Source organism: Passer montanus, unplaced genomic scaffold (genome assembly GCF_014805655.1).
Source record: "Passer montanus isolate IOZ18808 unplaced genomic scaffold, ASM1480565v1 scaffold112, whole genome shotgun sequence".
In the NCBI taxonomy this organism is placed as follows: domain Eukaryota; kingdom Metazoa; phylum Chordata; class Aves; order Passeriformes; family Passeridae; genus Passer; species Passer montanus.
The window spans coordinates 281,944-296,960 of NW_024357836.1; the positions used below are offsets into that span (position 1 = coordinate 281,944).

Below are 15,017 nucleotides of genomic sequence, written 5' to 3' on the forward strand. Positions count from 1 at the left end.
CAGCCCCCGCGCCTCCCCCGCTTCCCACGGGTGTCCCAGCCCCCGTGGGGCCGCGGAGGAGGGGGAGCCCCCCTTCCCCCAGCTCAAACAGCGCCCTCCTCGGCTCCGGCTCACGCGTGATGCTCTCACCCGCGTGTCCCCGCCGCCCACCGGTGTCCCCGTCACCCCCGCGTGTCCCCGTCACCCCGCGTGTCTCTGTCACCCCGCGTGTCCTCGTCATCCCCTCGTGTCCCTGTCACACAGCGTGTCCCTCTCGCACCCGTGTGTCCCCGTCTCCCCGCGCGTCCCTGTCACCCCCGCGTGTCCCTGTCCCCCCTGTGTGTCCCCGTCCCTGCTGCGTGTCCCTGTCACACAGCGTGTCCTGTCACCCCTCGTGTCTCCGTCACCCCGCGTGTCCCCCTCGGGATTCTGGGGACCCAAGAGACGCCTGTGGGACACGCCCCCTGCCCCGCCCCCGCCGCTCCCGGCCCCGCGCGGGACCCGGCGGAGAGAGCGGGGGGAGACCCCGACCCACCGGGAACCGGGAACAGGCACAGGGAACCCGACACCGAGAGCAGGGACCCCCACACTGAGAGCCGGGAACCGGCACCGGGAACAGGGAACAGGCACCGGGAACCGGGAACCGGCACCGAGAGCCGGGAGCCGGCACCGGGAACCGGACACTGGGCACCAGGCACCGAGAATCGGACACCGGGAACCGGACACTGAGAGTCGGGAACCGGGAACTGGCACCAGGAACCGGACATTGAGAGCCGGGAACCGGCACCGGGAACCGGCACCCGGAACCGCACATTAAGAATCGGGAGCCAGCACCGGGAACCGGACACTGGGAACCGGACACTGGGAACCGGACACCGAGAATCGGACACCGGGAACCGGCACCGGGAATCGGGAAACAGACACTGGGAACCGGGCACCGGACACAGGGAACGGGGCACCGGACATTGGACACCGGGAAACGAACATCGGACACCGGGACTGGCACTGGGCATCGAGGTCCGAACACCGGACATCGTCACCGGGCTCCGGTAGCGCCCGCGGGGCCCGGCGGGCAGGAGCGGGACCCTCGGCTGGCCCCGCCCCCCCAGCCCCGCCCCGCCCGTCCCGCCGGGAGCACCGGAGAATCCCCGGTCCCGGCGCCGCTCTCCCCGAGGCAGGCTGCAGGTAAGGGCCGCTTCCCCCGGTACCTCCCGGTACCTCCCAGTTCCTCCGGGTTCCCCCGGTTCCCCCAGCCCCGCCCCGCCCGTCCCGCCGGGAGCACCGGAGAATCCCCGGTCCCGGCGCCGCTCTCCCCGAGGCAGGCTGCAGGTAAGGGCCGCTTCCCCCGGTACCTCCCGGTACCTCCCAGTTCCTCCGGGTTCCCCCGGTTCCTCCCATCTTTCCCCGGTCCGTGGGGGCGCTCGGTACCGGTCCCGGTTCGTGCTTGCGCTGCGGGGCGAAGCCTCTCGTGCCCCATCCCGGGAATCGTCCGTGTGTGCCCCCCCTGCCCGGTGTCACCGGGCACCGACGGCCGCGCCCGGGGCAGAGCAGGGTTCGGGAGCCGCGAGGGCCGGGAGCCGGGGGCGGCAGAGCCCCGGCAGCCCCTGGACGAGCCTCGGCTTTCCCGGGTGGATAAAACACGGGGAGAGGGCGACGGGGCTGGGGAGACCCCTGGGCCCGGTGGGTGCTGGATAACGGGAGCCGGGAGGAGGCACCGGAGCCGCCCCGTGGGGCTGGCACGGCCCCACGTGCAGGGCAGGGCCGGGTGCCCCATGGCAGCACTTGGCTCCGAGCATCGCCTGTCCCTCCTGCCAGCCCTGCGCTCAGAGGATGAAATTCCTCCGTTCCTGGAAAGACGAATCCCTCGGGAGAGGCCGGATCCCTCCCGGGGCAGGAGCCGGGTGTGGAACTCCCAAAAACTCCCGGCCCTGACTGATCTTCCCTGGGGCACGGGGGGATTTGGGCCGTTCTCCACCGACCCCAGGCCCAGCACTGGATCCCAATTGTCCCGTGGAGTTTTCCTCCCTGCCAGAGCGACTTTGTCCTGCTGGTCCCGGGGCAGGAAGCATGTGATGTGCCCTGGCCCCCTCCGCAGCCGGACAGACGGACGGATGGTGGTTTGGCCTCAGTTTCCCCCTCCCAGCCTCTGTTTTCTACTTCCCCATGAGTCTCCGTCTGCTCCGAGTGAGGGAGAAAGGAAGTTGCTGCCAGAGAGAGCAGCTTGATGGCAGCTGGAGAAAGAAAAGGAGGAAATGGAAGGCGAGACAGATGCTCCAAAACAACCCCCCGTCCTCCTCTCTGTAAAATAACCCCCTTCCTCCTCCTCTTCCTCTGCCTTTTCTCCATAAAACCCCCCTTTCTTCCTCCTCTTCCTCCTCCCCTCCATAAAGTAACCCCCCTTCCTCCTCTTCCTCCTCCTTCTCTCCTTAAAATAACCTCCATTCCTCCTCCTCCTGCTCCTTCTCCTCCTCCTCCTCTCCAGTTTGGCAGCTGCCTCCCCCGCGGGGCACAATAATCCCAGGAGGAATTCCTTGATGCCGCAGCAGCTCCTCAGCTCAGCCCCCAGGATCGCCCCCTGCCCCGCGTGGGGCTCGCAGCCCTGAGCCCCCCCCTCCACGCGGATCCAGGGTCCCATTCCCACGGGAAGCGCTGCCAGGGCTCCCCACCCATGCCCGGGCTTGGCACCGCCAGAGCCCCCTCGGTTGTGGCTCGGCTCCTTGCACAGACACGTCGGAGCTGCCGGGGCGGATCGGCATTCCCAGGCAAAACCAAAAACCGCCTCCTTCCCATGGCTGCACCCGCAGCCCCAGCGGGGGCACCTGCGGGAAGGAGATTTGGGGACGGAGGAGCTCCGATGGCGGTGCCAGGGGCGGAGGGGACAGGGACGGGGACGCGCCGAGCGCTGCCACCAGCACCGGGAGCGAGCAGGGCAAGGGGAGCACGGGGTGCGGCGGTGCCCCGCAGCGTTCCCGGTGCCCCGCGGCATTCCCGGTGCCCCGCAGCGTTCCCGGTGCCCCGCAGCGTTCCCGGTGCCCCGCAGCGTTCCCGGTGCCCCCCCCCCGCATTCCGCGGCCGCGGATTCACCCGGCCTTGCCCAGCTTTTCCCCGGGCTCGGTGTTTGCTCAGTGCCCTCCTCCCGGCCTCGCCCCGCTGGGCACACACGCGCCCGGGCAGCGTCTCCGGCTGCTCTCTGCGCCCATGGCAACCTGCGAGGGCCTTCCTCCCGCTCCTCTTCCTCGGCTCTCCCGGCGCTGGTAGGGAGGGCCTGGGGGCTGCGGGGGTCTCGGGGGGTGGGGGGCGGGCTGCAGGCGCTGCTGGGGCTCTCAGGTTACTGCCCGGAGCTCCCACCTGGCTCCTGTAATCCAGGAGCGTGTAATTAATTAATAGGGTTGGAGCAGAGGGAAAGCGATCCGGCGGATGGAGAGCAGAGCAGCGGGATGGCATCCACCCAGCTGGCACTGAGCCAGGGATTCGGGGGCACTGGGGGTGCTGGGGGGCAGAGCAGGGTCTGTCCCGGGAAATCCAGGGGGATCGCCGCTGTTCAGTGTTTATCCTGCTGGGAAATGATGTTTCTGTGTTGGAGGAAACTTGTAGCAAGACAATCCAAGTTACTGCGGCCGCGGTGGGAAGGTGGAGGAGGAAGAGGAGGAGGAAGAGGAGGCAGAGGAGGAGGAAGAGGAGGCAGAGGTGCCTCCACTCTGAGCTGGAGTTTTGTGGAGCCTCCCCCTCTGCGCTGCTCCATGAATTAATTGATTTTCCTTTCCTGCATGAAATATTCACCCGCTGCCAAGGGAACTGGGGGGCCAAGGCCGTGGAGGCGGTGGTGGGAGCCAGGTGAAAGGGACAGGCAGGGAGAGGGGTCTTTGGAGCACGTAAAAATGATCACTGGGAGGATATCACTGCTGGCATGGACGGCGCTCACTTGGCAGCTCTGCTGTGGTGCCACCAGCGCCAGGTGACCACAGGTGACAGGGTCTTGTCTTCCCCCTCAGACAGGAGCTTTCTGGCGATGGCTGATGATCGATGCTTGTGCCCTCAGAGGTGTGGGAGAGGTTTTTTTGGGAATCCAGGTCACAGCTGGGTGCTGGGTGAGGTGCAAGCCCAGTGGGGTGGATGCCAAACCGGAGATGGGCACGGCACGTGTCTGTCCGACCACGTCTGTGCTGTGACAGGGCCACCCTCCCGTGCTCAGCCAGGACACCCCAACCTCACACCACCGCTCAGGGCTGCAAGATTCCCCCAAAAACCTCCAAAAATGGGTGGAAACCCTCCAAGAAAGGGCTGTACCTGTCCCCAAAGCCACCGTTGGGACCACAGCCCTGCCGCACTCTTCCGGAGCAGGGAGGAACTTGGTGACAGCAGCCCCACTTCGCAAGAAGAAGAAGCTGTTTTTTAGGGCGTTTTCATCAAAAATAAGAAGGGGGTGGGGGGGGAGCCCAGGCCCTGAGCCGGGCTGGAAACTGCAGCGACAGGAAGGAAGTGAAGTGGGTTATTTCAGGCTGCAGTTGGCTGCTCGGGGCAAGGCTCGACTCTTCCGTGCGCTGATAGCAGCCCCCGGTGAACAATGGGGTCGTGGGGCCCTTCCCGGCAGGAAAACGGCTCGTTCCGCTGAAATCTCCAAATCTCCTGCTGCTGCTGCTGAGTCAGCAGGTCCTGGTGGGCCGAGCCTGGTGCGGAGGGTGCAGGGGGAGCCGGCAGGAGGTGAGCCTGGCTTTCCTTGGGCTTTGCAGGATGCAGCCTCTGAAACCATCCCTGGGCACTGGAGAGGGAGCTGCTTGCTTTTTTGGGATCTTCACAACTGTCTATACCACTTTTGGGGTCTCTAGACCCCCCCAATAATGCTTCGTGCCTCAGTTTCCCCCTGGAGCAATGCTCCCGGAGCAGGGGAGGGCTGTGAGCAGCCGGGTGTTATTTGCTGCAGGGAGCAGAGGGTTGATCCATTATCCCAGCTGGCATTTGGGAGCCAGCTATACCACTTTTGGGGTCCCTAGACCCCCCCAATAATGCTTTGTGCCTCAGTTTCCCCGTGGAGCGATTCTCCCGGTCCCGGAGCAGGGGAGGGCTGTGAGCAGCCGGGTGTTATTTGCTGCAGGGAGCAGAGGGTTGATCCATTATCCCAGCTGGCATTTGGGAGCCGTGGGCAGCTCGCAGGACTTGGCACTTCCTATTTTTCATGCGCTCCGGAGGTGGAGTTTGCACTCGCTTTGTGTCCGTGGTCACCCAAGGCAGAGCTCGGGTGTGGGAATTCCTATTTATCCAGGCACCGCTCCCAGGGCACCCCACGAGCCTGAGGAGGGAAATTCCAGGCTGTCAGCACCACAGCAAAGCCCTGCTCCTTCCGGACAGGATGAAGTGAGTTCCCTCACAGAGGAGCTGGAGCTGCCTCTGCCCATCCTGCCCGTCCCTCCCTCCAGGCTCGGGCAGCACCTCCTGGATGCAGCCACTGGAATTCCACGAGCCTGACCCAGGAGCTGCTGTCACCAGGCTCTGCGCTGTCATTTTTGTCTCATTAAGTGTGAGAGCCTCAGCTGGAGGCTCCGGCTGACAAGAATCAATGTTTCCCCGCCGTAGGAAATGCTTCCAAACCTCCGTGTTTTTCTTGAGGGCTGCAGATAACCCTGCAGCGATGTCTCTGTCACTGCTCCTGGAATTCCCATCCCCACGGAGCCTTGGCTGCCCTCGGGGTTGGGAGATGATGGCTGGGAGGTGCTCAGGGGCTCAGCACCATCGTGCTGCGTGGGGATCCCTGAGGAGCTGGGGTTTGCTCCTCAGAGCCTGGTGTGTGCTCCAGAGGGGTAGGAGCAGCACTGGGGATCCCCAGAGGGGTCTGGGACTTTCAGCTTGGCCAGGGGGGAACGACAGAGCTGCCTGTGATGGGGACAGACTTGGTTCTGTGACAGAATCCCGGAGTCATGGAGTGGTTTGGGTTGGACAAAGACCAAAAGCTCATCTAATCCCTCCCCTGCCATGGGCAGGAGCACCTTCCACCACCCCAGGCTGCTCCAGCCTGGCCTTGGACACTTCCAGGGATCCAGGGAGAGCCACAGCTGCTCTGGGCACCCTGTGCCAGGGCCTCAGCTCCCTCTCAGGGAAGAATTCCTTCTTATCATCAAATCTAAACCTGCTCCCTACCCACGAGCAATTTATCCCCATCCATCCTCACACCAGCAGCATCCTTCAGCTGAGCTCTCTCCTCTCCCCTCCCTGGGGATGCATTTTTAGGCTGATCCCATCCCCTCCTGCTCTGCCAGGCTGTCCATGCCGTGTGCAGGCTCTTGCAGAAGCAGCTCCCAGCTCTGCCCATCCATCCTGGTTGTTTTCCTGCTGTTCTCCCCTCCCTGTGATTTGTAGCTCTGCGGTTTCCCAGGCCGAGATGCATCTCCGGGGTTTTTGATCGTTCACAGCAGTTTAAAGCCGTGCTCTGCCCGAGGTGATGGATTTGGCCCCGCCGGGACGTGGGAGTGGGGCTCTGGGTGATCTTCCTGTCTGGGTGAATTATTCACCTCCTGCACTGCCGCCTCCGGAGGAGGCTGGGGCAGCAGCACAACAAGTCCGAGCTTGTGTGGGTGTTCCAGGGTGAGCAGAGCCCGGGAAAAGGGCTCCCGTGCCACTGCTGGGTGCTGCAAACCGGCTGTGCCACCCCAGCCTGGCCAGCACCGCCATGGATGGGGCACATGGCAGGGGGGTGACTCAGCTGCCACCTGGGCTGTCCCCAGCTCACCCTGCAGGAAATGAGTCAGGTTTTAAGGAAGGAAAAATGTTCAAACGATGGGGCAAGAGTTCTTCCTGCCCCAGGAGGAGGGAGGTGACAGTGCCAGGAGGGACACGGGGATGGAGGGGCACGGGTGGAGCTCAGGTAGGGACGCCTCGCTTGCTGCAGCCTCTCCACAGAGTTTGGGAAAAGGAAAAGGTGGGAACTGTAACTGATCCCACCGACCAAACCTGGGGGTGAGCTCAGCCCTGGCACCCAGGAGCTCCCTCAGTCTGGCCATTGCCTGGAGATGCTCTTTCTCCTGCCAAAAATCTGTGCGGGGAGGTGAGGAATCACAGAATCACGGAATGGTTTGGGTGGGAAGGGACCTTAAACTCATCCTGCCGCGGACTGGGACACTCCACCAGCCCAGGTGAGATGGGGATGGACGCAGAGCAGGGACTGAGCCGTGTGTGCCTCTTCCCCCGCAGAGATGGACACCTTCAGCACCAAGAACTTGGCCCTGCAGGCCCAGAAGAAGCTCCTGAGCAAAATGGCCACCAAGACCATCGCCAACGCCTTCATCGACGACACCAGCAGCGAGATCCTGGACGAGCTGTACCGGGCCACCAAGGAGTACACCCACAACCGCAAAGAGGCCCAGAAGATCATCAAGAACCTCATCAAGATCGTGATGAAGCTGGGCGTTCTCTACCGCAACGGGCAGTTCAGCGCCGAGGAGCTGCTGCTCATGGAGCGCTTCCGCAAGAAGGTGCACACCTTGGCCATGACGGCCGTCAGCTTCCACCAGATAGACTTCACCTTCGACCGCAGGGTCATGTCCAGCGTCCTGACCGAGTGCCGGGACCTGCTGCACCAGGCGGTCAACGGGCACCTGACGGCCAAGTCCCACTCGCGCATCAACCACGTCTTCAACCACTTCGCGGACTACGAGTTCCTGTCGGCGCTCTACGGCCCGGCCGAGCCCTACCGCACCCACCTCCAGAGGATCTGCGAGGGCGTCAACAAGATGCTGGAGGAGGACAGCATCTGAGGGGGCTCCTGGCAGCGGGGCTCCTGGCAGAGGCCGAGGATGGGATGTCTGATTTGGCCTTCGCCGGGCTGGCCGTCCCCTCCTCATCCTCCTCCTCTGTTCTTGTTTCTCCAAGAGAATGAACTTCTTGACGTTGTGTCCCCCTCGCCCAGGGTCTGCAATCCCCTCCCTGCACCCTCTCCAGGGCACCCTGGGACTCTGGGCCCCTGCTGTACAGTTTGATTTCCTTGCCCACCAAGTGCCTTTGGCTCAGAGTCCAAGGATTTGGGCTCTGTGCCTTGAACTCTGTTGCATCCCTCTGTGGGGAAACTGAACCAAAGACTCGTGGTGTGAAGCACCTCTGAGGTGTCTCTGAGCAGGTGGGACGGTGTTGGGGGACCAGTTCTGAGACCCCATAACTGGAGGGCTGTGGGACACTGTGGTTTCCTTTCAGCAGCTCCACAACGCGGAGGGAGCAAAGCACAGTCCAGACTTGTGCTGCCTCAGGCAGGAAGGTGCTTCTGCCTGGGCTTAGGTGTCCTCAAAGACAAATCCCTGAGACCAGGAGGATCCCTCCTCAGCTGGGAGGGAGCTGGGGGAAGCTGCTCCATCCCTGGGTCCCTGGAACCACCCAAGTGCCCACCAGCCTCCAGTGGTGGTGGCACCTGGCAGCTTTGGTGGTCATCCAAAGCTCCCCTGGGATTTCATCCCTTTTCCATGCCCTTGACTGAGTGATGTTCATTTTCAACAAACTCTGTAGCCCTGATGAGTTATTTAAATAAACTCAGTGTGGCCTGGGAGCTCCGTGAGGTGTCAGTGGTGACAGTGACAGAATGAGCCCTGGGGACAGCTGGCTTTGCCCCCAGGTGGTGGTGGCTCTGTGTCACCTGGGGTTTGTGCTCTCTGTCCCCTGGCATTGCTGCTGGTTGTGCTGTCCCTGCTCAGTGGCCCAGCAGCTCCTGGGTTTGCATGGACAAAGGGGAATGCCCTCCCAGAGGGCAGGGTCAGATGGGATACGGGGAAGGAGTTCCTCCCTGTGGGGTGGGGAGGGCCTGGCACAGGGTGCTCCACGCCTGGCAGTGCCCAGGGCCAGGCTGGACAGGGCTGGGAGCAACCTGGGACAGTGGGAGGTGTCCCTGCCATGGCAGGGGTGGGACTGGATGAGCTTGAAAGCCTCTCCAAACCCCAACCACTCCATGGTTTGGTGAGTGAGCAGACACCCACACGTGCTCTTTTGCACCCCCACATCCCCTCAGGGCCCAGGAGGGGCCCAAAAGCAGAGCCCTGGCAGCAGGGAGCAGCTCCTGGAGCAGTTCCTGGAGCAGCAGGGAGCCCTGGCAGCAGGGAGCAGCCCCTGGAGCAGCAGGGAGCAGCTCCTGGTGCAGTTCCTGGAGCAGCAGGGAGCCCTGGCAGCAGGGAGCAGCCCCTGGAGCAGCCCCTGGAGCAGCTCCTGGTGCAGTTCCTGGAGCAGCAGGGAGCAGGGGTGGCTCTGCAGGCAGACACAGCCCAGAGCAGGGGGGATGCTCAGCTCACTCCCAGCACTCTGAGCTCGGCTCTGAGCACTGGAAATTGCCCTTTTAGCACCCAAGACACCACACAATCTCCACTGGCCTTATCTCTGTGACCTTCTGGTGCCTCCTGCTCCCTGGGTGTCTCCAGACAGGGGCTCCCCTCCTCACCCCTGGCACTGATAATTCTCAGCCTCAGAAGATTAAACCGAAGACACAAAGGCCCCGTCTCTGCCATTTCACAGGCCTGGCTGCAGCTGCCACCGATAATTGTGTGACACAGCCTGGGTGGGGCACAGCCCATTCACGAGGGGGTGGAGAACAGCAGGAGCCCAGAGGTGCTGGTTCCTCAGGAGAGCAGGGGCCAGTGGCCTTTGAGAACAACTCCTGGCCCCTGTGTCCATCAGGAGGGTGCTGGACAGGAACCAGAGCTGGGAATCCCAGGCAGGTGTGGTGGGATGAGGAATGCCCAGCCAGAAATTCTTTGCTGTTCCCAAGGTGTCAGCTGGAAGACCCCCCTAAACCCTCTGCAGCCCCCAAATTCCCCTGGGACACCTCAGCTCCTCCTGACAAAGGTCCACACAGCTGGAGAGGGGAGCAGGGGCAGAGCAGAGCAGTTTCAGGCCAGAACACAATGCTTTATTTCTTTATTGGTGCTGTATTTACACAGGAAAGGAATTGCACATTCCCTGTTATTACTCTGGATAAGAAAAGAATCGCTTTTCTGTAGGTATAAAATAGTCCCGTGGTTGTGCTGACACGTGGAAGTGCTGCCTGGGTTGACTCCTGATCATGTCAGAATGAGCTGCTCTGCCTTCCCCCAGCCCAGCCCCACACTCACCGTGGAATCAGAGCTTTGGCCAATCCCCTCCCTCCCCCTAAATTAATTATTTCCTCCTGTCACGCTGGTGGAGAGAGGAATCCCATCTCCCCTCCAGAGACTAGAGAGTTAACAGCTCCCCTTCAGCAAGCCCTGCTTAAGTGCAGCCCTTATCTCCCAGGCAGGCAGATAAGGAGCCCCTTTCCAGGGAGCTCTGCCCTGCTCAGCCAAGCAGCAAGGGCCACAGGAGGATCAGGGTGTTACTGTGACACAAGGCAGAACAGATCTGTCCCCAGCCCTCCCAGCCCCACTCGTGTCGGTCCCCAGCACATTTCAGCACGGAAAACACAAAAGGTTTGTCCAACCAAAAGAAAAACCCTGCAGGTAAGCAGGAAATGCCTTCGTGCTGGTGTGGCCGTGCCCCCTGGCAGGGCTGGCTGGGCTCACAGCTCGTCACGGGGGGTTTTTGCCACAATCATGAGCTTGGACAGCTCGAAACGGAACTTGCCTTCCCTGTGAGACACTGCAGAGAGAGAGAGAGAGAGAAGCCCAGCATCAGCAGATGGAAAAGCAGGAACAAACCAGCCCTGCTGGGCTCTCCCAGGGTGCTGGGCACTGCTCTTCCATGCCAGGCTGGGGGGAACCCCTCCTTATTTAACTGGGACAGGACCAGAACCCAGCTGCCAGTGGGGGACTGAGAGCACTGTACCCCAGCTCTGTGGCACTGTCAGCAGGATTTGAGGGTGCCTGGCCTGTCCCCCAGCCCAGCCCCTCTCTGGCAGCCCCCTCAGGCACACACCTGCTGTTTCAGTGACCCCAAACTCCTCCTGCTTCAAGGGGATGTCGCTCAGGGCACCCGCAGCAGCCTGAGACTGAGACAGGAAGGAAGGAAGGAGGGGTGAGAGGCTGAGGCAATCCAGCAGGTCACAGAATTCAAACCAACCAACAGCTGAAAATGAACGGCTTTGAGACTTACGTGCAGTGAAAGAATTAAGGGCACAAAGGAAATCTGGAGGAAAATCTCTGTCTGTTTTTTTTATTTCCTATTAAACCACAGACTTATGTCCTTGGGGTGAGTGAAAGCCTCACCCCTGGAAAGTGGGAAATGGAAGAATGAGCCAGACAAAAAAACACCAGCAGAGGTTTCATTGCTTTGTCACATGCAATTTGTTGAGGCAATCCAAGACTCCCTTGGTGCCCTTTGGAGCCCCCTCCCAGCAAAGCCCTGAGTGATAGGGCAGGAACACAATGGAGCAGGCTGCCCACCTGCAGCCCCTCTCCTGCCTGCCACCACTCTCTAATTAGGGACGTGATGGAGCACATTTAATGGCACAGATGTCTAATAAATGTTTTCCATGTCTAATTCATGTTTTATAGCAGCCTCCCACACTCTGCTTCCCCGGGATCAGCTGGGACTTACATAAGCCATGGCATGCTCTATCTTGGCTCCTTTCACTTCAGCTTTAAACTGGGTAAAGAAGAGATAAGACTTCCCTTGGGGCCTGGAAGAAGAAAGCAGAGCCTTTGTCACCGGCACAGAGGTGCAGAGGAGGAGGAGCAGAGGAGTGAAGATTCCTGGCTCCCTCCCTCCCTCCCCCAGAGCCACCTCTGGATCTCTTGTACCTTTTGTGCAGAGCAGGGGAGAGGGGAACAGAGAATTTATAAACCAACAGCATCCCTGGGGGAGGAGAGCCCCCCCTGAGCAGGTGTAAATCCGTGCAGGGTCCTTGTCCCTGGCCACAGGCAGCCCGTGGTGGCTCTGCTGAGGACACACCTCCAGATGGAGCAGGAGAAGAGCCCGCTGTCCTCGCTCACTCCGACCGTCATCTGCCACTGCTGCACGGGGAGATGGGGGTCAGGGGGGAGCCCTGCCAGGCCAACCCCCTCCAGCTGCAGCAGCAGCTCCCACACCACCCAGAGGAGCTCCCAAAGCACCCAGGAGGAGCAGGGGCTCCAAAATCATCCCAGAGGAGCAGGAGCTCCCAAAGCACCCAGGAGGAGCAGGGGCTCCAAAATCACCTGAGAGGAGCAGGAGCTCCCAAAGAACCCAGAAGGAGCAGGGGCTCCAAAATCATCCCAGAGGAGCAGGAGCTCCCAAACCATACAGGAGGAGCTCCCAAAGCACCCCAGAGAACTAGGAGCTCCCAAAGCACCCAGGAGGAGCTCCCAAATCACCCAGGAGGAGCAGGGGCTCCAAAATCATCCCAGAGGAGCAGGAGCTCCCAAACCACCCCAGAGAAGCAGGAGCTCCCAAACCACCCAGGAGGAGCTGCCAAACCATCCAGGAGGAGCAGGAGCTCCCAAATTACCCAACAAGAGCAGCAGCTCCCAAACCATCTAGGAGGAGCTCCCAAACCACCCCAAAGGAGCAGGGGCTCCAAAATCACCCGAGAGGAGCAGGAGCTCCCAAAGCACCCAGGAGGAGCAGGAGCTCCCAAAATACCCCCTCCCACACCACCCAGAGGAGCTCCCAAAGCACCCAGGAGGAGCAGGGGCTCCAAAATCATCCCAGAGGAGCAGGAGCTCCCAAAGCACCCAGGAGGAGCAGGGGCTCCAAAATCACCTGAGAGGAGCAGGAGCTCCCAAAGAACCCAGAAGGAGCAGGGGCTCCAAAATCATCCCAGAGGAGCAGGAGCTCCCAAAGCACCCAGGAGGAGCAGGACCTCCTAAACCACCCAGGGGAGCTCCCAAAGCACCCAGGAGGATCTCCCAAATCACCCAGGAGGAGCAGGACCTCCTAAACCACCCAGGAGGAGCTCCCAAACCACTCCAGAGGAGCAGGGGCTCCAAAATCTACAGGAGGAGCTCCCAAAGCACCCCAGAGAACTAGGAGCTCCCAAAGCACCCAGGAGGAGCTCCCAAATCACCCAGGAGGAGCAGGACCTCCTAAACCACCCAGGAGGAGCTCCCAAACCACTCCAGAGGAGCAGGGGCTCCAAAATCACCCGAGAGGAGCAGGAGCTCCCAACCCACCCAGGAGGAGCTCCCAAACCACTCCAGAGGAGCAGGCGCTCCAAAATCACCCAGGAGGAGCAGGGGCTCCAAAATCATCCCAGAGGAGCAGGAGCTCCCAAACCACCCCAGAGAAGCAGGAGCTCCCAAACCACCCAGGAGGAGCTGCCAAACCATCCAGGAGGAGCAGGAGCTCCCAAATTACCCAACAAGAGCAGCAGCTCCCAAACCATCTAGGAGGAGCTCCCAAACCACCCCAAAGGAGCAGGGGCTCCAAAATCACCCGAGAGGAGCAGCTCCCAAAATACCCCAGAGGAACAGGATATCCCAAAGCACCCCAGAGAAGCAGCAGCTCCCAAACCACCCAACAGGAATAGGAGCTCCCAAAGCACCCAGCAGCACCCCCAGCAGCACCCCAGCACTCGCTGGCAGCCCCTTCTGCTCCCTGCAGCCAGGGCTGTGCTCTCACACGAGCAGCTCGCCGTGTCTCTCCCCTTCAGGAGGAGGAGGAGGAGGAGGAGCCGGCTGCAGCAGCAGCCCCAGCTCACCTCGTTGGTGCCGCCCTGGGCCGAGTAGGTGAAGGTGCAGCCGTAATCCCCCTGCAGAGAGAGCAAGAGCAGCAGCCTCGCTTTACTGCAGCCCCCAGGGACGGCTGAGCTCGGAAAAGCCCCCCCAGACCAAGCCCAGCACTGCCAAGGCCACGCTGTCCCCAAGTGCCACAAATCCCTCCAGGGATGGGGACTCTGCCAGTGCCACCGTGCCAGTGCCAGGGCTGCCTTTCCGTGAAGAATGTCCCCCAACATCCAGCCCAAACCTCCCCTGGCACCACGTTTCCTCCTGCCCGCAGTGCTGGGGGAGCACTCGTGTTCTGGGGTGCCCAGGGACCCCCAGCCCCTTCTGCACTGGGGCCCTTCCCTTGCTGAGCCCCCTCCATGAGGACCCTTCTTTCTCTGAGACCCCCTCCCTGCCCTTGGGGTACCCCCCTTCCCCTGGGGGCCGTTATCCCCGGCAGGTCCCCATCCCTGGGGTCTCCTCGCTGCAGAAACTGTCCCACCTTGGGGACCCCCTTCTGCTGGAGAACCTGCTTTTAGAGCCCCCCTTTGGGACCCCCTTTCCCTTGCAGACCCCCGTTCTTCCTGGGGTCCCCTGCCCTTGCAGCCCCCTTTGGGACCCCCTTTCCCTTACAGACCCCCACATTCCCTGGGGTCCCCCTACTTTTAGAGCCCCCCTTTTCCCTTGCAGACCCCCATATTCCCTGGGGTCCCCTGTCCTTGTAGCCCCCTTTAGGACCCCCCTTTCTCTTGCAGACCCCCGCACTCCCTGGGATCCCCTGCCCTTGCAGCCCCCTTTGGGGACCCCTCTCTCCCTGGGGATCCCCCCCACCCGCTCGCCCCGCCCCCCCTCGCGTCCAGCCAATCCCCACAGCGAGCGGTATGAGTGACGTGCCGCGCAGCCAATCAGCGGAGGGCGCGTACCCTCTCCGCTCCCGCTCCCTCCCTCCGGGCCGCTCACCAGGCTCCGGGAGAAGGAGTGAACCTCCCCGCCGGGCCGCACGTCGAACTCGGCCGTGCTCGGGGCCGCGCCGGGAGCCGTGCCCGGTTCCGCGGCCGCGCGGGCCGCCAGGCACAGCAGAGCCGCGGGCACCAGCGCGGCCCACGAGCGCCGGCCGCTCCTCCCGCTGGGCGCCGCCATCTTGGAGAGGAAGCGCGGGCTATGGCGGCCGGCAGGGGTCAGCGCGGCGGCCGCGCGGCGGCCATGTTGGATGTGGGCAGAGCCCGGGCGGGGGGACAGGGGGACAACAAGGACAAGGGACGGCAGGACACGGGGATAAGGGGGTCACGGGACAGGAGCCCTGTGGTCAGGGGACCAAGGCACCCTGAGGCTAAGGTGCTATGGGGACAAGCGTCCATGGGGACAAGGGGCTGCGGGGACCTCGGGGACAAAGGCCAGCAGGATGGCCGAGCTGGGAGGGGAGGGCTGGGGAACGCTGAGCGTGGTGAGAGGGGGCCTGGAGCAGCCTGGAAGGTGTCTGGG

General features: G+C 62.4%; 2 protein-coding genes across 4 annotated transcripts; one reads left to right on the plus strand and one right to left on the minus strand.

The window, feature by feature from the left end:
- The first annotated feature begins 462 nt into the window (after positions 1 to 462).
- On the plus strand, positions 463 to 8,497 carry TNFAIP8L1 (TNF alpha induced protein 8 like 1). 3 transcript variants are annotated; one of them, XM_039695428.1, is made up of 2 exons: positions 463 to 1,164; positions 7,162 to 8,497. In XM_039695428.1, exon 2 carries the CDS (start codon positions 7,164 to 7,166, stop codon positions 7,722 to 7,724), a length of 561 nt encoding a protein of 186 aa, XP_039551362.1. In that variant the 5' UTR covers positions 463 to 1,164; positions 7,162 to 7,163; the 3' UTR covers positions 7,725 to 8,497. The 3 variants fall into 3 exon arrangements, with proteins under 3 accessions (XP_039551362.1, XP_039551343.1, XP_039551353.1); XM_039695409.1 differs by lacking the exon at positions 463 to 1,164 and adding an exon at positions 1,232 to 1,308; XM_039695419.1 differs by lacking the exon at positions 463 to 1,164 and adding an exon at positions 4,470 to 4,680.
- Positions 8,498 to 9,828: 1,331 nt separating this feature from the next.
- On the minus strand, positions 9,829 to 14,696 carry MYDGF (myeloid derived growth factor). Its single transcript, XM_039695443.1, has 6 exons — positions 14,496 to 14,696; positions 13,532 to 13,582; positions 11,806 to 11,867; positions 11,452 to 11,533; positions 10,831 to 10,903; positions 9,829 to 10,554 (listed from the first exon to the last, which is right to left on the minus strand). The coding sequence occupies exons 1-6, from the start codon at positions 14,673 to 14,675 to the stop codon at positions 10,475 to 10,477; spliced, it is 528 nt and encodes a 175-aa protein (XP_039551377.1). The 5' UTR covers positions 14,676 to 14,696; the 3' UTR covers positions 9,829 to 10,474.
- Positions 14,697 to 15,017: the final 321 nt, after the last annotated feature.